General features: G+C 42.9%; 10 protein-coding genes across 10 annotated transcripts; 4 read left to right on the forward strand and 6 right to left on the reverse strand. All coding sequences in view use genetic code 12, as the record gives it.

Moving 5' to 3' along the window:
• Positions 1–13: 13 nt before the first annotated feature.
• On the reverse strand, positions 14–3490 carry PGUG_00865 (uncharacterized protein; the record flags this gene model as incomplete). The annotated part of the gene is made up of 1 exon (XM_001487438.1): positions 14–3490. The coding sequence occupies one exon, from the start codon at positions 3488–3490 to the stop codon at positions 14–16; it is 3477 nt and encodes a 1158-aa protein (XP_001487488.2).
• A 56-nt stretch (positions 3491–3546) lies between these two features.
• PGUG_00866 (RNA binding protein) lies at positions 3547–3927 on the reverse strand (the record flags this gene model as incomplete). Its single annotated transcript, XM_001487439.1, has 1 exon — positions 3547–3927. The coding sequence occupies one exon, from the start codon at positions 3925–3927 to the stop codon at positions 3547–3549; it is 381 nt and encodes a 126-aa protein (XP_001487489.1).
• Positions 3928–4648: 721 nt separating this feature from the next.
• CUP5 (H(+)-transporting V0 sector ATPase subunit c) lies at positions 4649–4957 on the forward strand (the record flags this gene model as incomplete). Its single annotated transcript, XM_001487440.1, has 1 exon — positions 4649–4957. One exon carries the CDS (start codon positions 4649–4651, stop codon positions 4955–4957), a length of 309 nt encoding a protein of 102 aa, XP_001487490.1.
• A 63-nt stretch (positions 4958–5020) lies between these two features.
• On the reverse strand, positions 5021–7246 carry NUP85 (Nup85p; the record flags this gene model as incomplete). Its single annotated transcript, XM_001487441.1, has 1 exon — positions 5021–7246. The coding sequence occupies one exon, from the start codon at positions 7244–7246 to the stop codon at positions 5021–5023; it is 2226 nt and encodes a 741-aa protein (XP_001487491.2).
• An 89-nt stretch (positions 7247–7335) lies between these two features.
• Positions 7336–10728, reverse strand: PGUG_00869 (uncharacterized protein; the record flags this gene model as incomplete). The annotated part of the gene is made up of 1 exon (XM_001487442.1): positions 7336–10728. The coding sequence occupies one exon, from the start codon at positions 10726–10728 to the stop codon at positions 7336–7338; it is 3393 nt and encodes a 1130-aa protein (XP_001487492.2).
• Positions 10729–11137: 409 nt separating this feature from the next.
• On the forward strand, positions 11138–13744 carry PGUG_00870 (putative E3 ubiquitin-protein ligase; the record flags this gene model as incomplete). The annotated part of the gene is made up of 1 exon (XM_001487443.1): positions 11138–13744. One exon carries the CDS (start codon positions 11138–11140, stop codon positions 13742–13744), a length of 2607 nt encoding a protein of 868 aa, XP_001487493.2.
• Positions 13745–14072: 328 nt separating this feature from the next.
• RIP1 (ubiquinol--cytochrome-c reductase catalytic subunit) lies at positions 14073–14741 on the forward strand (the record flags this gene model as incomplete). The annotated part of the gene is made up of 1 exon (XM_001487444.1): positions 14073–14741. The coding sequence occupies one exon, from the start codon at positions 14073–14075 to the stop codon at positions 14739–14741; it is 669 nt and encodes a 222-aa protein (XP_001487494.1).
• Positions 14742–14843: 102 nt separating this feature from the next.
• Positions 14844–15284, reverse strand: PGUG_00872 (uncharacterized protein; the record flags this gene model as incomplete). The annotated part of the gene is made up of 1 exon (XM_001487445.1): positions 14844–15284. The coding sequence occupies one exon, from the start codon at positions 15282–15284 to the stop codon at positions 14844–14846; it is 441 nt and encodes a 146-aa protein (XP_001487495.1).
• Positions 15285–16245: 961 nt separating this feature from the next.
• Positions 16246–16959, reverse strand: PGUG_00873 (uncharacterized protein; the record flags this gene model as incomplete). The annotated part of the gene is made up of 1 exon (XM_001487446.1): positions 16246–16959. The coding sequence occupies one exon, from the start codon at positions 16957–16959 to the stop codon at positions 16246–16248; it is 714 nt and encodes a 237-aa protein (XP_001487496.2).
• Positions 16960–17392: 433 nt separating this feature from the next.
• Positions 17393–18787, forward strand: PGUG_00874 (uncharacterized protein; the record flags this gene model as incomplete). Its single annotated transcript, XM_001487447.1, has 1 exon — positions 17393–18787. One exon carries the CDS (start codon positions 17393–17395, stop codon positions 18785–18787), a length of 1395 nt encoding a protein of 464 aa, XP_001487497.2.
• Positions 18788–18957: the final 170 nt, after the last annotated feature.

The following is an 18957-nucleotide window of genomic DNA, read 5'->3' on the forward strand; positions in this document are numbered from 1 at the left end:
TTGTAGCTATCAATTAAGTGGTCTTCCACTTGTAGTTTTCCTTGTACCTGGTGTATATCAACTTCATGTACAGCTTTCCTGGAAGATCCAACGACGCATTCACTATTTGTAATTCAGAATCAGATATTGTATCAAAGACGATACTCATGCAAGCAAGAAGTTCTTCCAGTGTTTTATCTCCAAATCTTGAGTTGAGTGAATAATGTATGAATGACAATAAAATGACTGGAAGATGTTTTCTCAAAGATCTCTTTGCTGATGCAGAAGCTGAATTGAGGGTCAGAGAGCCCGTTCTCTGAGCCTTGAATTTGGGCTCACAAAGGTTGCTGACTACACGAGTATAATATTCGACAGCCATAGAAGACTGCGCCAAATGCTTGTTTCCCAGAAGTGTCAAAGGTTCCATTAAAGCACAGAACATATCAGTAATGAGATGGTGACGAGAAGACATTCTTACTCGATGAAAAAGAAGTAATGCTGAAGCAATCTGAGTTAAGGTCTTGTAAATGCTATCAACATCTTCAAAGCTGTTCAGCAGCAAAGAGTGAGAGACCTTGGTCACAAATGCAACTACCAACTCGAAGGAGTATTGTCCAATTCTGACACTTGCTAATTGCTTTGCCAAAATCTGCAAACTGAGTTTCAAGTTTCTCTCGCATGTAACAATGGAATCTGCGTCGGCGGATAAGATAGCCACAAATGGGCGTATTATATCGTTTCCTGGTTCATTGGAGTTTAAGAGACACGATAAGGCTCTCAAGTAAATGTATCGATTTTCAGGCTCAGGGTCTTGGCTGAAAGAGTAGAGAACATACTTGACAGTAGCCAAGAAATGATCTGGATTTGTAACAAGTGAAGTGCCATAAGCACACAATGCAGAGTCTAACTCTCCAGAATTAGACATTGGAACCAAAGTTGTGTAAACAGCTAACACATGTAATGCTTGTTCGAACCGTTCATGCTCAATATTGCAAAGCAAGCAAAACAAGTTAAGAGCATCAGTTACCAGCTCCTTTGATATTTGGGAAGCCAACTTGTTTAATGTAGTTCTAGCAATACAGCCACGGTCAAATATGGAAACCTCTTTGAGTGTATTCAAAAGTTCACTGCTTGGGGTTCTCTTCAATGATTCTAGGATTTCTTTAATTAATTTGGAAAACAAGTCTTGGAGTAAAGGAAGCAATTTTCCTTTATAAGTAGTAGTCTCGGTGCTGAAGATTGCCTTGCATAAAACCCCATGTAAATTGGCTTTCTTGTTCAAGCTGCTCAGCAAAGTCTCCAAAACTTTGCTAACGTAGCTCCAATGTTTCTCATCATTGATTTGAGCAGTATGAGCAAGCCAGATTTTCTGGAAAATCTGTAATGAATTTGACTCGAACAGGGTACCCACAAATCTTTCAATAAATGAGAACAATGTGCTTATATCTGTCTCCAAGTTCGATGCAAATGTGGGTTCGTCAAGTATGTGACAAATCAACTCCAATAGCGATTGTTCATTGTCTTCTGAATTTGGTGAGCTTACCAAGTTTTCAATTATGGTGCGTCTTTCGTGTCTCTCAAAGCACGCGGAAGGTATAGCAGTTCCCAATTTGAACATATTTTCCTTTGGATGTTTCTTCAACTTCTTTATCAAGCAAGCTACCAACAGTCTGTTGAGTCTCTTCTCTTCAAAGAATACTTCAGCCTCCTTTTCAAAGTATTCAATATGACCATCTACCTCAAGAAAAAGATCGAGTAATTCTTCAAGGTTCTCTGGCTCAAAATGACGAGCTAGTATTTTGGGCCATCTTCTGTAAACTGTAAAAAGATGCTTCTCTTGTTCATCCTTTGGAAGTTTTTTGATGAGTTCAATGAATTTGGTGGAACATGAGTCCGTGGTATTTCCTAGTTCGATGTGACGGAACCTGGTGTAAAAAAAGTAGATGTCATTATAGTCTGCTTTCGAATCAATTTTACCATCGTCACCGTAGAGAATGGAGCAGTAGAATCTCACTTTCCAATCCTGTGAATTTGGTAGATTTGAATTGACAATTTGTTCTCTCATAGCATTGCGACGAGAATCATCACAGTTTAAAAGGCCCTTTAGTATTGATATCAAGAGAACAGAATACAGTGACTGAACGTGGTTTTTCAACACTTCATTCAAGACTTCTAGTAGAGACTTCAAGGTCAATCCGGGAACTTTTGATGCAACGATATCGATGACACTTGGAGATTGCCAAACTCCACCGTTGTCTGCGTTGCTCAACCAGATGTCAAGAAAGAATGAGGAGTAATCACGTACTCGTATGAAAGCATTGAATAACTTCCCCAATAGTATTTCGTCAGATTCTGTGAGGGATGATGCAATTTCGGCCGCATGTTTCACTCCTAAACTTGCATCCAAATCAATCAATGATCCCACAAGTTGATGGTTCTGTTTGTGTTCCGAGTACAAAGTCTCGAAAAATGAGGACGAGAGAACCCGGTTGGCACCGGATAAGGTTTCGAGAAGGGTATTTGTCAATGACTTTTGGTTCTCCGTAAGAACCAAAAAGATCTCTTCACATAGCTTTATATCTTTGGATGAGCGTGCCACAACGTAGTGGAATAAGTATTTGATGGAGTCTGTGTTGTCATCTTTGAGATTGAGCGATTTTACGAGCCGACCAATGTTTTCCTTGAGCAGCAGCGTGGAGTCTTTGGAGAAGGTGCCAGAAATGAAAATTTGATGAAGTTGGTCATAGTTATCATCTTTTTGGTTTGACGTGAGGTACCTCAAAAGTGGTACTAAGCAAGACTCAAAGAATTGGGAGGTGGTTTTCTTTGCGGGTTTATATCTGGCTGATCGTCTTGGTAAATGGTATATTTTTGTGATTGTGGAAAGAACTTTGCTGTCGACAATTTTTTTGGTGTTCACAGCATTCAAAACAAGTGCTAGCATCAATTGGGTGCTGTTTGCATCTGCTGTCATTATGGAGTGGTCTAGAAGAAAGTTGGCGACAGGAAGTGTATTGGTGATGATTTCTGGAGCACCTTGTTCTATAATAGTGATGATCGATTCCACAAATCTGAGTCTTTTTAATGATCTGGAAGAAGATTCAGGGTACTTTGAAACTATATGTGTCAACAAATCCCAAACTTCTGGTGCCAATTTCCAGTTTGTGTATTCCTTCTTGTTGTCATTGAGTCTGTCACAAGCAAGCTCAAGAACGAAAACTTCCTTGAAAGGAAGATATACATCGAGTTGATCTTGCACTAGCTGATTGCAAAGAGCTATCTTTTCGTGTAGCGAGCCACCTTTTCCTCTCAAAAAGCGGGTGAGCTCCTGAGAGGTGTTCATCGTGAAAGATGCGATGCGATGCGATGAGAAGTGAACTAAGAGTGAGAAATGGAATAAAAAATAAGAAACGACAATAGAGCCAGAAGGGGCTACGGGGTAAGAGTAATACAGAATCACAGAAGAATAGGAACTAATAAAAAAAGTAGAGACTTCAAGTGCCTTTGTCATTCACTTCCCCCTCTACGCTACATCACTACATCTTCATATTTCTTGTTATGCATTATCTAGATCAACAACGTCTCGATCTTGTCCTTGATGGCGTAGATCTGGTTCTTCATCGACGAAGCGTCGTTGGTGGTGACCGAAGCGGCGATCACTGGTCTGGAAACACCACAGGCTCTACCCAAAGCGGTCTTGGATGGCACGAAAACGTATGGAACGTTCTTGTCCTCACACAACAAGGGGAGGTGCAACAAGATCTCGATTGGCTCGGTGTCGGCAGCCATGATGATGAATTCAGAAATACCTCTGTTCAAGGTCTTGGTAGCCTCATTGGCTCCTTTTTTCAACTGACGCAAATTTTGCGATTGTTGAACGACGTCCAAAATTTGCTGGGTCAAAGCAGTGTCTGCCAATGGGAAGGCTTTTGGGTTAGGTGCGGACATTGTTAATTAGGGTTCCTTGCAGTGAGCTCACCAGTAGATGAAGAAGATGCGAGAAATAAATTTTCATCTCATCCCGCGCCTGCAGGCTGGTTCGGGGTGCCGCCGATGAGCGAGCGAACCGCACAGTTCGCAACATTTAGTCCTGCGAATAGTGAACCGCGCTAGCGTGTGTACTCAAATGTACCGAGCGCACCAAAAGTGCGCGCACTTTACATCACGCCTGCACACATCCTATCGACAACCAATCTCGAATTTGGCCCCTTTGCTAACGATACCGAGTGTCATCTACGCATCTTAATCTTATATTTGATATTAAAGATGTCTGATTTGTGGTATGTATTCAGTGTGCTACCGTGATTGATTAGCCATGGCTAAGTTTAATGGACTCTTTCATGAGATACAAATGTTACTTTAAATCGATAGCCGGCAAGTTCCAAAATGGACGAGCCAAAAGTTCATGTTTTAGCCGAATTATCGTCCCTTTCGAGCTAAACCTAAAAACTCCATTCGATATGAGTCGATTAACCATCAAATTCAATTTACTCCCTTATACTAACCCAGTCCTGTTTACGCTCCATTCTTCGGTTCCATTGGCTGTGCCGCCGCCATTGTGTTCACCTGTTTCGGTGCCTCCTACGGTACCGCTAAGAGTGGTGTCGGTATCTGCGCAACTTGTGTTTTGAGACCCGACTTGTTGGTCAAAAACATTGTCCCTGTCATTATGGCCGGTATTATCGCCATTTATGGTTTGGTGGTGTCGGTGTTGTTGTCGGACTCGTTGAAACAACAGCAACCCTTGTACTCGGGTTTCATTCAGTTGGGTGCCGGTTTGTCGGTCGGTTTGTCCGGTTTGGCTGCTGGTTTCGCCATCGGTATTGTTGGTGACGCTGGTGTCAGAGGTACCGCTCAACAACCAAGATTGTTCGTTGGAATGATTTTGATTTTAATTTTCGCTGAAGTGTTGGGTTTGTACGGTTTGATTGTCGCCTTGTTGTTGAACTCGAGAATCGGCCCTGATCTCAAATGTTAGAGCTTTCTGTCATCAAAAATCCATATGAGCAGTAGTAAATATACAATTGCGCTATACGCTCCCCTACTTAATATACAATTCGGCAATCTTGGTGCTGATAACGTTTCTCAACAACTTGATCGCATCGTCTCCGTTGCTGGGTATAGGCTTGCCTAGCTTTTTGACTGGTCGTCTCCAGTCCCATTGCTCCTTTGCGTCAACTTGAGGCATTGCTAAAGCTTCATGGTATAACTCTTCACTTTCGGCTTTCTCCTCTTTGCTTGCCAACGTATAGTAGTTGTCTATAAGTTCCACAAACATGATCATTTCAGGGAGCTGGGCGTCACATTCAAGAATAGACCCAAGAAACTGGCAGAAAAGAACCACGCAGAACTTTTTGGGTAAATGTTGAAACCGAAGAAGATGAATCAATCGAGACACTCCGGTTGTCTTTTGCTCCTTTTGGGCCAACAAAAACTCGGCGAAAACAGCATACGGAGAAAGACACTGTCGAATGACTGGATGTATATCGAAGTCGGGTGCTGTTTGCTTTAACACAACATTATTAATAAGGTCGTCATCGAATAATTGGCTGCTGACGACCGCTTCATGGAAAATTATATCCCACACAACCCGATGAATTTCCCTCATACTTTTCACTGATGTATCTGATGTTGACTGTTGATCGTAGCAATTGGCTAACATGTTCAACCCTTCGTAAATGTAGCCTTCTTTCAATGAATTCATACCATAAGTGTAGTACAATTCCTTTGCAGTGTGCACAAGGTTTAACGTTGCACAGATGGTGAGCCCCCACTCCAAGTCATCGTTGGTTTGGTAGTGATAGAGAGGTAAGAACGATTCTATGGTTCTTCTGTTGTGAACAATGGACAGGCTCGACGACGCAATATCCTCATTGAGAAGCAATCCGATTCCAACGGGGACCAAATCATGAGTATTGAGACATTGGTACGCCTGGGTAGTTAACAAGTATTCCGAAATGGTTCTCTGTGTCATGTAATCGTTTACGCTTTGCTTTACGTCAAAATCATAATACGATTTTAACAACCCTTTGACCTCAAGCAACCGAGACACATAGGCCGCAGTAGCCAGATCTAACTTGTCTATGGTAGTCAATACCTTGACAAAGCTTTCCTCCATGATATCCACGAAACATTGTTCTGTGAGCAAGTCTATATCCAACTCATCATAGCCTTCAGAAACGTCAACCGCAGGTGGAGGTTTTTCGTTGGTAGCAATGTCGAAATAGTCACGGAAAAGAGCGCTGTCCCTGACTTGAAAGAATGCTAAGGCTGTGAATATTTCGTACCAACTGTCACAGTATGATGCAATGGTCTTTGGTAACCCTGTGATAATGCATAATAAGTCGTATATCTGAGACACAGTTTGCCGAAGCGACGAGTCCTCAACGTCCTCTTTCACACGAGGAGCTAAGTCCCTCGTCTCACAGCTTGATAACTTCCATTGTGCAAATTGACCCTTGAGAGCCATGCTAGAATAGGAGCCCAATAACGTCTCAAAATCCTTGATGAGATCATAAACTTGCAGCTGCGACTCCTTAAGTTCCTCGTAGCCAGAATTAGATAGAGCCTCGAATGCCTGTTGGACAAGTCCACGAGTTAATAGTTGGGCAAGATAAGTATTCCAAAATTGAGGATGCGAGTATGGAGTGCGAGTTTTAAGCATAATAGATTCCACAAGCTCGTTTTCTGGCTTCATTTCGTACTTGTTGATCCACTTGGACACAAGTTCGGGTACTTGCTGTCCCAGGCTCAGAAAGTGAATCGCTTGCAAGCAATCAAGAATGTTTGATATACGATAGAACAGCGTAATGTCTTCATGGTTCTCATCTATCTTGTCAATGAATACTTGTAAGATATCAACGACATCAGCAAAGGCCCGATCAATCACATTGTTTCTGTGGACGGTGCTAGAGTTGATTTTGGTTCCTTGTCTTCCCACAACAACTCCTAGTGGTTCATTGTCGTCAATGTCATTCGGCAAACCACCGACATTTTCTTCCAGTAACTTCTCGATCACCTTATACAATGAAGTCACATAGTTCGTGTAGGTTTTGGAAAAGTCGTCAGCTTGTGTTAAACTTTCTTCGTATTGTTTGTGATCGAAATTGAATTCCATTCGTTGCAGAGTCTCGAGCCAGTCTTGCAATTTTAGTCTATTCTTGAGCCCAGAGGTTTCCAGTTCATCACTGGAAATGGAAGAATCATCTGGTATCTCAAGCATCTCTATGTCATGCTGAGGCACCTCACCAGGATTATTCACTGTCATGATTGAAACTCGACTCTACGCGGGTTTATGATGAGCTTCGAAATAGTACCCCGCTTACATAATTCACGGGTGCAAAAAATTTGTATAGTCTATGTACATCTGAAGGTAGCTTCGTAGACGAGTCTTTGAATCAAAGGTTTGTTCTTGTAGCATGTTTTGAGTGCCTCCTTCAAAGACCTTAAAGCTTCTTCTGAGGCAATTCCTCGCTGGTCATAAGCTCGAAGATTACTATCGAGCTCGAGCCATCTTCTCATGATTATGCTGTCAAGAAGTCCAGTATGAGGTTTGGAGTAGTTGTTGCCTTTATCGTCAATCCTCAAATGAGTCCAGTCTCGTTTCGAGGTCCAGGCAGCGAATTTTGCTCCCTTTGTTGCCAGAGTCTCAAGCACTTCTTGGTTTGCAACAAGCTCTGCTTGGCACTTGAGTAACGTTGGTTGCAAATCGTCCAACGTTTCATCGCTGATGAGATGGGAAACACAGTATATTCCCCCATCTGAGGTTCCTACTATGCCCGTTTGGTGCACAAGTGGCTCAATAACTGGCCAAATTGCACCTTCTTCTGACACCGTTTGGGAAGAGGGAAGGGCCCTGAGAACATTGATTGGTTGGCCAATATTGAATGCATATGATGTCGATACGGAATTTTCTTCCACAGTATTGCTTGAAAAGTTCCCCGTTGAATCTCCAAGAAAAAAATGCGTACCACCATCAAGTTTGTACGCCTCGAGAGCACTGAGGAACCAGGGTTCGTACTCAAGTTTAATGGGAAAAGAGGTGGTGTTCAAGGTTGTTTCATCACCTTCGCTATAGGTGGACCGAGATAAGGTGATTCCTCGGGACAAATCTCCAAAAATTGCCACATCGTCTATGGCGCTTACTTGTGTGAAACCTCGACTCTGAGCAACTGACGGTTCGATTATCTCCCAGATAAACTTATTTTCGTTGGGTGTCAACCTAGCCGCAAAATTGAGGTTCCCTGACAACACAAACGTTAGCTCATCGGCATTCAATAATGCAACAGAGTCTAGCGTTAGTCTTGATGAATCTATGATTCCCTCGACAATCGATGTCATTTCTATGATTCGATTCTTCTTCAATCTGTAACACTTGATGATGTCGTTATCGCGGGAGTTTTGAAGCACTGCAAATGAGTTTCTGGGTATATCACTAGCGCCTGGTAACGAGATTATGTCGACAACTTGGTCGCTACCAACTGGCAATCGATGAAGCTCGCTCATGCTGACGGTATCCACCAACTTTAAAAAGAACAGCTGATCATTTGTTTGGTACTCTCTGCAGAGTACTATGGAAGACCGCTCAGTGACACTTAGTATCTTTATACACAAATGGTCGCTGAACAAGGTACGTATGGGAAACGCAGCTTTATCAGTCACGGCCGAGAAAATGAACACTTTTGACCCAAAGAGTACTGCAAGACTTTTAGAGCTTAAAATGTGCACGTCCGTGAAGCAAATATCTTGATCCTTGAGTAGAGGACAAGGAAAAAAAAATTCCGTCGCTTCATCAAAATGGAGGTAGAATGCCACATCCTCGTGATACAATACAGTGAAATTGCTTCCACTTGCAATAGATAATGGAAATGTTCCCAAATTTGAAACGACAGTCTTAGAGTCTCGGGGAGTACCTTTGGCCCAATCGATATTGATTTGAATTAGATCTCCTTGGGCTGATGTGATGATTGCCCAGATAGTCCGTTTGTCTCGATACTTATCGTAGACCAAGGCACAATCTGCTATTCCATGCCCGCTGGAGAATTTACTGCTGTAGCATGTTTCGAAGTCTTCGGAATCAGCTTCAAGAAAACAAAATGAACCGTCCCAGAAACACACCAAGAGGATATAATGAGAATCTCCTAAATCTTGGACATCAAACAGAGAGATTTCCTGGTCACCAAGCTGCTTTGAGTGGTGGAATTTACCATTGTGCTTGAGAACCAATTGCCCTCCCTGGGCAATATACGCATATGCTCCATTGGCCAAGAGCTTGCTTTTAACGACAGAAACTTGTGTCTCCCCAGATTCGTCAAAGATCTGTTTCCTGGTAATTACCGGAAACTCAGACGTTGCTATCTGGCTCAAGTTTGTGGTTCCGGTTGCTATCAGCCACCCACTCTCACCTTTTTCAGATTGAACTGTTTCTATCATCTCCCCTAGTACATCGTAAACACCATATATGCATTTCGTCCCATCATCAAAAATCTTCAAGAGTCTATTGGCATTCTTTCCTACATTAATAGGATCTTCTTTGGACTTGAGCAGGACTGTTGCATCCAGAAATTGTCGTAATTCTCCGCTATTCGTGCCTCCTTGACAAGTCAAAAGTTGTAATTTGCTTTTGGTTTTTGCAAGACTTATATCAAGTATAGGTGGAGACGATGGCATGAACTTCTGAACGGTAATATGAGGGGCAGAAACCCGAACGTTGAAAAATAGTGATTGAGATAATCTGGATGATGCAAAGAAAAGGCTCCCAGTCAAGTGGTGGACACTAGTTGGTACGGTGGTTTTTCCTAGTTCCACAAGATCGAGGGACAGGACCGCAACTGAATCTCTTTGACTGATGGCTTGTAAAAGTAACACATAGGCAGTGCCCTTATTGGAAATAAGCAACGACCTTGAAAAATCTATGTTTGTACAGCACAGGATGTTGTCAATGGTAGTTGATAGTGAAGATGTGATAGTTTGGTTATCATAACTCACTGATATTTTTGGGTCTCGAGAATCGTTAGTGAGTTCAAGATATGATATATGAGGACTCGGGAAGTAGAATACATGTTTTGTGGAGAACACAACTACCCCTCCCACTTCTGGTGTCATTATTTGGTCGATAGGCTCGGCAAACTCTCTAAATTGTTTCACCATTTTGAACTTATTCAGAGCATGATTCACTTCGTAATAACGGAGTGAAAAATTGAGATTATAGTCTCTGTACAAAATAGCCACAATGTTATCCTTTGAGTTGTCCAGCAAAGCTCGTATACTCCGAACCAGGACGCTTCCAATAGAAAAAGAACGTAAAGTGTAGCCTTCGGTTGTGCGGCCCCTCTTTCTGGCAAGTGGCTGATCTTCTATAGAAACGATCAGCACGACGTTTTGAAAACAATGAAATAAGAAACATCCGTCGAGCGCAACAATCGTAGCCTTTCCATCAAGGCATTGCTGTTGTCCACGTTGGTCCAATTTGATGTTCTTCCTACATTTGAGACCATCATTTAAGTCGAGAAAAAGAAGCCTAAAGTCTCTTGTCAAAAGCGCTAGAAGAGTACCGGAATGAGCCATTGCCCATATTGGCAGTTCTGTCCTTATACTGTCAACAAGGACGAAATTTTGGTCTTTTTGAACCGCATAAAAATTGACACTTTCAACTGTTGCAGTTACAAGTAACGATAATTTTTGGGTGGAAATGAAGTCGGAGCATGTAATGCCCTTTGGTCCAGCAACCTCAGAGAGCACGCATAGCATGATACCGGTGTGAACTATCTGTTCAATTGCATCAACAAGGAGGCAAGGAAAGAGTGAAGAGATGAAGAATATGGTCCGATAACGAGAACTGAATGCAGGAATGTGGCTGCAAGCCGATGAGGGGGGTCAATAAAAATGGAGATAAATTGATGAAAAAAAAACAAAAACAAAAGAGATAACAAAACTCAAAAGTGGACTAAATCCGGTTCTGGACTTTCACAGGATAATCTGCATCCTTTTAAAATTGCTCTTCTCTCTTAACCGGCTGCGCTCAACGCGGCGGTGCTGGCTTATCTGCAGAACACATACGAGTTTGTGGTCAAGCAGCCCCCCTTCAGAAGGCACAGCAAATTGGGAGTTGGAAACTTCATAATACATTTTCAAGCTGAACACATTCAGCTTTTCTCTGATGCTGAAAGATACGTTGGCGAGACTGAAAAGTACGTCTGACGCTTTAAAGAGATCCAACTCGAAATGGAAGGTGTTTGATTTACTTAAAAAACCGCCACAAACTGACGCCGAGGTGAGTGTGGAAGACCCTGGGGAGGTTCTTGGTGAAGACATGGTCAACAATTGCCAATGTTGTGATACTGTGGTGATTTTTCCTAAAACTTTTCCCAAATACCGATGTCTGGTTTGTAACACAACCAACATAATAATTGGTACTGTTGATGATTTGTATCCCGATAAAGAAGTGCCACATCCCATGTCACTTAGTCACATCAAGAAGCTTATCGAGCGGTGCTTGCAGACTGCCGAACAGTGTAAAAGGTCAAATCAACCAATATCGACCCACGACATATTTGAACCCTTATCTTCCTATCTTCATCAAGCATGCCGAACTTTTGCTTGTTTAAACTCTTCGTTCAAGATCAAAAAGTCAAGTAGAAAGGTGCACAGATCTGGCCCCAATATCAAATCCGATGACGTTAAAGAGGCATTCATGCTACTCACTAAGCTACCTACTTCGCGACCATTATATCTGGCGCTTCTGGGTCTTTCGTCTTTGTTAAAGCGAGTCTACCTCTCAATGCCAGATGACCCAAAGAACCTTTACTGGATCATGATTGTTCTCGAGATTCCGTTTCTCTCACATGCTTTAATCCATACGGAGAAAAAGTCAATGCTGCCTGTTCCAATGCTAGCCGTGGCAGAAATAAGAGCCATGTGCTACGATATTGTGAAGCGTTTGATAGGCATACTATCTCATTCCATGTCACCCGCGGCAACACCTTATCTTAGCAGCTGGTTTGCTAGGATGGACTTTCTCAAATTTGCATCTAAAGTTGACTTGATCAACTTGTACATAACTTTTCATCTAAAAAAGTACTTTTTGATGGCCAACAACCCAGAGGTTTCCAGACGAGGAAGCGCAACAGGGTCCCATCCTCGGTTGCACCCCACCGATAGAGAATACTTTGAGAGCTCGGTATTGAAAAATGATATAGAAGCAGAGCAAGAGGGCCGTTTGATCTCCACCAACTTACCTCCCAATACTTCAAAGAAGGGGAAGAAAGACACCAAGGTTCGTATACATCAGTATGGAACTGACTGGCATCTCAAGACAGCCTGTATGGTTTTATTATTTTGCTTTCGTGCCAATCGAATGAGACTCGAGACTGATAGACTTCTAGTCAGTGCATTCTATAATTCCCTTGTTGATTTCGTCAATATCAAGTTGGATTTTGACTTTTGGCAATCAAGCAAGAAGTTTCTGAACACAAAGAAGAACCAGGAGCAGCCTGAATTGCAGACTGTCATTGACTATATTCACGGACATAATTCCTTCAAGTATAACGATAAGGCATCGTTTTTCTTCTGCAACTATCCAATCTTGGTGTCCCTTGGTGGAAAGATAACCATCTTGGAATACGAGGCGAGAAGACAGATGGAACGCAAAGCAGAAGAAGCCTTTATCGATTCGCTCGATAAAAAGAAGGTTTTCGACCTCTATTTTAAGGTTAGGGTGCGCAGAGAGTATATTGTTCAGGACTCGTTACATTGCATTAAAACAAACACAGCTAATTTGAAAAAGAGTCTTCGAGTTCAGTTTGTCAACGAGCCAGGAGTTGACGCTGGAGGATTGAAAAAGGACTGGTTTTTGAATTTGACAAAAGTGATTTTCGATCCTTCAGCAGGTATGCTTACCAACGTCGACGAGTCCAACTTACTATGGTTCAACCTTGTTCCTGTTGATAATCACGAGATATATTACTTGTTCGGGTCTATATTGGGATTGGCCATCTACAACTCCACCATATTGGATTTGAGGTTTCCTTCAGCTATGTATAAGCTACTTTTGGGTCATCCAGTGGGGTTTGGTGATTACCAGCAATTGTTTCCCGAGTCAGCAATAAACCTAAGCAAGCTACTCGATTATCCTCCTAATGTTATTGAGAGCCTTGGACTTACTTTTGAAGTAAATTTCAAAGATCTGTTTGGAAGACTCCGTCAGAAGGAACTAGTTGCGGGAGGTTCAAGAAGATATGTTTCTGACGAGAACAAACATGAATATGTCGAGAGGTATTGTCAATTTTTCATGTATGACGGCATAGCAAACCAAGTTCAATTGTTTGTCAAAGGGTTTTCAACGGTTGTTAGCGGCAATGCCCTTTCCCTTTTTCTGCCTGAAGAGATTGAATTGCTTCTTTGCGGAAACGATGAAGGCAAGTTGAACGTTGAAATTTTACGGTCCATCACCAAGTACGTCGGCTTTAATGGTGAGCCCAATCAAAGCCAGCTAGTTACTTGGTTCTGGGAATACGCCAATGGACTCACGTACTCGCAACAGAAGAAATTACTTCGGTTTGTCACTGGCTCTGACAGGGTCCCTGCGACTGGTCTACAAAATATGGCGTTCAAAATCAGCATGGCTGGAAGCCGCGATACGGAAAGGCTTCCAATAGCACATACGTGCTTTAACGAATTGGCACTTTACAACTACAAAAGCAAGGAGAAGATGGTACGAAAGCTCAATATAGCCATCAATGAGAGTGCAGGATTCGGCTTGAAGTAGATAGAATATATGATAGAAGCATCCCCATAAGTTAAAATAAGACTTAAATTATGTAGTATAGTCTCAAACTACTTAGTATGGTCTCGAGCTACTTAGCACAGTCTGGTCAACACATTTTGACCAAGTTGCTGCCGCACCTTGGTCACCACCTTTCGCAGCCATTTCTCCGAACGTCAACTTGGGCCGCGCACGCCGGCGCAGCCAATGAGAACAACCGAAAATCGTGAAAATCATAAGGTACAGAGCACTTAGTTTATTCGAACCACCATGTCGATTGCATACAGAGCCATGAGAAGTGGCTTGGGCCTTAAAGGTATGTACTATACAGATGTGTGGAGCTCATAGAGTCATCCATGATTGCCACAGAAGCACATGTATAATTTTTCATCATGAAACTAACCCAGGTTCCGTTAGAGCATTGTCATCTTCGACCCAATCGTTGTCCAGCTACCAACAGCCCGACTTCTCAAGCTACTTGAACAACAAGACTGACCAAAAGAGCCGTAATTTCACCTACTTTATGGTGGGTTCTATGGGTTTGTTGTCAGCTGCCGGAGCCAAGTCGACCGTCGAAGCTTTCTTGTCTTCCATGGCAGCTTCTGCCGATGTGTTGGCTATGGCTAAGGTCGAGGTCAAGTTGGGAGCCATTCCAGAGGGCAAAAATGTCATTGTCAAATGGCAAGGTAAGCCGGTGTTCATCAGACATAGAACTGCCGAAGAAATTGATGAGGCCAACAAAGTGGACATCAAGAAGTTGAGAGACCCCCAAAATGATGCAGACCGTGTCAAGAAACCCGAATGGTTGGTGATGTTGGGTATCTGTACCCACTTGGGATGTGTGCCAATCGGAGAAGCTGGTGATTTCGGAGGATGGTTCTGTCCTTGTCATGGATCGCATTACGACATTTCTGGTAGAATCAGAAGAGGACCAGCACCATTGAACTTGGAGATTCCCGAGTACGACTTCACAGATGATGAGACCTTGCTTGTTGGTTAGCATATAGTATGTAAAAATAGATATTGAGGTAAAGACTAAATAACTTCAATCTTTCCACTCTTTTTGATCTTGTCTACATTCTATTTCTCTCGTGTCGTACATTCAATATCTAGCATGTTGTCTTTCGTTAAATGGATTCTCATCATCATAGGCTCCTCGTCCCTGGTACGAAGGCTGCGGTCCATCATCATATGCTCTTTGTCCTTGGTATGCGGGCTGCGGTCCATATCGCATGGGTGCAGCCACCGGCTGGTACATATTAGGATTATTATATGGACTTTGTTTCTCTTGGTAAACCACAGGCTTCGAAGAGCGACAACAGCAACAGCACAATGCTTCCAAGCAATTGACTCCCATGCACAAACACTGAATAATCGTTGATATGGCCCATAAAGCGACCAAAACAGCCAATACTATACCGACAATTGCAACAATTTTGCAGGTTTTATTGTCCATACAAGTATCCCATGACTTGAATGAATCGGCAGTAGATTTCACGTTGTCGCCAAAGTCTCGGCGAAATAAGTTGCTTCCAATATACATGTTTAAATTTATCAGTAAGATATCGATAGGAGATGCAGCCGCTTATAAGTATTTTTTCGTGCGGCGCAAATCTCCTATCTATTTTTAAAGCTGGTATAAGGCTGAGCAGAGCTAGTGATGACAGAACTGCGGCACAAAAAAATTTGGTAACCAATTAATTCCTGGTCGATCAATTGTGACTGATAAACCACATACTATAGCCTCCATTGGTTGGTATCAGGCATTTTGTCTCATATCGGTTTCATAAAAAAATGGCGATTCGCGTCCACTCTTGAGGGCCGCACTGCCTTTGCCAAGAGGCTGAGGATTAATTTTTATGCACCATTACTCCGGTCCAGTACAGGCGTGAAAACCCCGTTCGGTGCTTTATGGAGCCCACAGTCATGCGAAATGTTCTGGTTGTGCCACTTAGCCGGTTTAATGTTTGGAGTTTCAGAAACTGTAAATTGTAGAGTTCTTCTTCTTCTGTGCACCCGACTAAAGCACATATCTCTTTTGGCGTATTAAACTCTAATTCGAGTTGCTTGGACTGGTCTCTGACTATAAGCTTCAACGGAGCCACTTTGAGTGTTCTGTTGAACGGTTTAATCACAAATGGGGCTTGGGGGAACATGCCTAGAACGGTCACATCGACTACAAACACAAGCAGACGACCCAAATCCGACCTTGTCGCAGGAAGAGGAGGAAGCAGCGCAAGAGTGCAATGGCTGGAGTAGACACCGTTTGGTTGTGTAGCTCTAACGGCTACTTGGGGTTGGGTCAATTGGCGTTTTCGAGGTGATTCTTGGCCATTGGAAGTGTGGTGCTTTTTTTAGCCAGCTGTTGCGATTCAGCGCACACAACCTTGTGGTGAGGGCTCCTTCTTACGGGCCTCGTTGCAGTTGGCTTGTATCAGCCGGCTGTGTGGACAGCATCCGTAAGTTTGTGAGGCATTCGTCTTCCTGAGCTTTCCTTCTTCAGATTACATTTTGACCGAACAAAAGCTGCGGCTTCCCAGCACTTCCGGGCCGTCGATCTTTGGCGTTTCAGGCAGCACTTTTTCCGTCTTGACTTGCCTTCGCAAACTCGTAGGCTTCATGTCCAAATTCTCCTTTAGTTTCTCAACCACACCAATATAGGACCTAGTATTGAATCTGTTCAAGAGCTCTTGTAGTCTGAGGTCGCCTTGAGGAAACCAAAGTGGGGCATTTTCCAGGTCAATGATCCTGATACTTGTATAGGTCGCTTCTATGTACCCGTCGTATTTTTTGAGGGTGAATTTTACTAGAGCCACCAATCCCTCCAGTGTCATATTGCATTTGTCTTTGTCATGGAAGTCGTACTGGTCAATGATTTGAGGAGCCTTCTGCTGAAGAAGACCAACCACTTTCGGAAACTTTGCACACAGAACATTGACGGTGAATACTTCGTCTATATTTAAAAAACCATCCATCATGCCGTCTATGATGCGAAATTCAGTAGGTACTTTATCTGACTTTAATATTCCTCCAGCTACCGTAGTATTCCTGTTGGGGGTTAGATCCGTGAACACCAAGTACCCAGGTTCCCTTGTGTGTCCGCCCTTTCTCCGGTACGCTGCTAGAAGGAACATTGGAAGCTCGAACTCGGGTTTTTTATCGCCTATCGCTTTGGGTAGAGGTAGCTGGCTGATATTCTGACATGTTGTTTGGGTCATTTTTATGCCTCAGGAAAAGTAGTAGTGAGTTGCTGAGATATAATGAGGCGTTTCGAGCTTCCTCCAATGTCCGCTACACCACAATGTTCAACTGTTAATGCAGTCAAGGCAGTAGTTGGTGCGTCGCGGTCTGTATATTTTTGTACTGCAGATGGAACATTCTTTATACCACTTGTGCATCATATATGGCAAGTAAGTAGCCACTAATATATGTCTTGAACGCTGACTAACGACAGAAAAGGGACCGCCCAAGTTGGGTAAACGTGCTCAAGCAATCTTGGAGCAAAAGGAACAATCACCACAAAATGCCGAAGAGTTTCTAGAACAAGGTGCTGCCGATGAAGAGTCTGGTGATCGTTGGTTTGGATCTGATGTAACAAAAGCGCTCAGATTCTATCAAAAGGCATACGAGCTGTATTTGGCATGCATTCGAATGGCTCCCGGTCAGTTTCCCGATAGTTACTACAATGCTGCTAGGCTTCTTTTTCATGTCTATAACCACTACGTGAGTGCCGAAGAAGTTAATGTGGAAACTTTGGAAAATGTTGGAAACGCTACGTCTGGAAACGCTGAGAGTGTCATGCAGCCAATTGCTGTGGTTTTACGTGCTCATGAAGAAGCATTGAGGTTTGCTGGACTGACTCCTTCCATCGATCTCATCTACAACTATGCTCTAGTTCATACAGCATTTCTCGAAGACGAAGATCCGAGTCTCCCTGATACTTTGAGCTATGGTAGCGCTGCTATACAGCTTTTTCAACAGGTTTTGACAAAGCAAGTGGAGGAATTGACTAGCTTTGCTGCCGAGATAAAGGAACTAGTAAGTCCAGAATTGTCTTCTACAACTGATGTGACTGAGCCCAATGTGATTCCCGATGCTTCCCTGTCTGGAATTAGTCCTACAAAAGAAGAGCACACTAGTGAAGAGGTTTTGCAACCTGTGGATGTCTTGGACACAGTTGTTGCAGCGTATAAACTTGCATTGGCCATGGTAGAATGTACCATTTCCTCTGATATTTCTCCAGTTGTCGACATTGTCCAGCCTTTTTTGGAGTCCTGTGATACGATAGCATCAGAATTGATGACAAGTTTTAGTATTTCCACCAACCAAACCCCAGAAATGATATCTTCAATTGAGCCTGAAAACTACGACGAATACGCTGTGAATAGAGCCTTCCTCCATTCTTTTGCTCATATTGATGACGCAGCAACATACATCAACTACTGGAATCAGGATTCCTTGCCAAGAACACCAGACAGGTATATGCTTTCAGCCGATGGACTAGGATTGTTTCTTGAAAGACACTCATTAAATGTGAAACTGGCACATGCCGACCAAGCAGCCACCTTGTGGAAATGTTTATCTCAAATGAACACTTACTATAAATCTGCTCAGGATTTGTTACAAGCTCAATACCTGCAAAAAGCCAAGGCTCCATCTGGAACAAACGAAGGACTCGGCAGCCTTATCTCGCAAGTGTGTAAAGTGACCATTGCCCGAGCAGACATTGAAGTGCAAAGGTGCCAATTAGACCAAGAATTGGCCCGCAAGAGTCGTGAAGTATTACTTAAAAATGCAAAAACTCTTCTCAAGAATGCCATGAAAATGGCAGAAACCACCGGAGGATTGCGGGAAAAAGCTACTGAGAAACTCGGTAGGGAAAAAAGAAGGTCAGAAATTGTTCTTCGACTTTGTCTTCTCGAACAAAAGATATCCACTGCCGAATTGGATTCGATAATGGGACGAACTCGATGGACTGCGGAACTTCCTCTTCTCAAAGAACTTGATATCTACGGAAATTGGGGTATTCATAAAATCGTCACGTAATCTGCATAAAATCATCTAAATAATAGTCTATAAAATGGGGGCTTCAGTCATATTAATATTGACAGAATAGTTGGCTCTGAAATCTTCCGGCGGCGGTGTGCACACAGACGCTTCAAATAGGGAACTATCTATGAGTTGTATGGATATGGAGTGTGATCGGCTATTCTGTA

This window comes from Meyerozyma guilliermondii, genomic scaffold (assembly GCF_000149425.1).
Source record: "Meyerozyma guilliermondii ATCC 6260 scaffold_1 genomic scaffold, whole genome shotgun sequence".
NCBI lineage: Eukaryota > Fungi > Ascomycota > Pichiomycetes > Serinales > Debaryomycetaceae > Meyerozyma > Meyerozyma guilliermondii.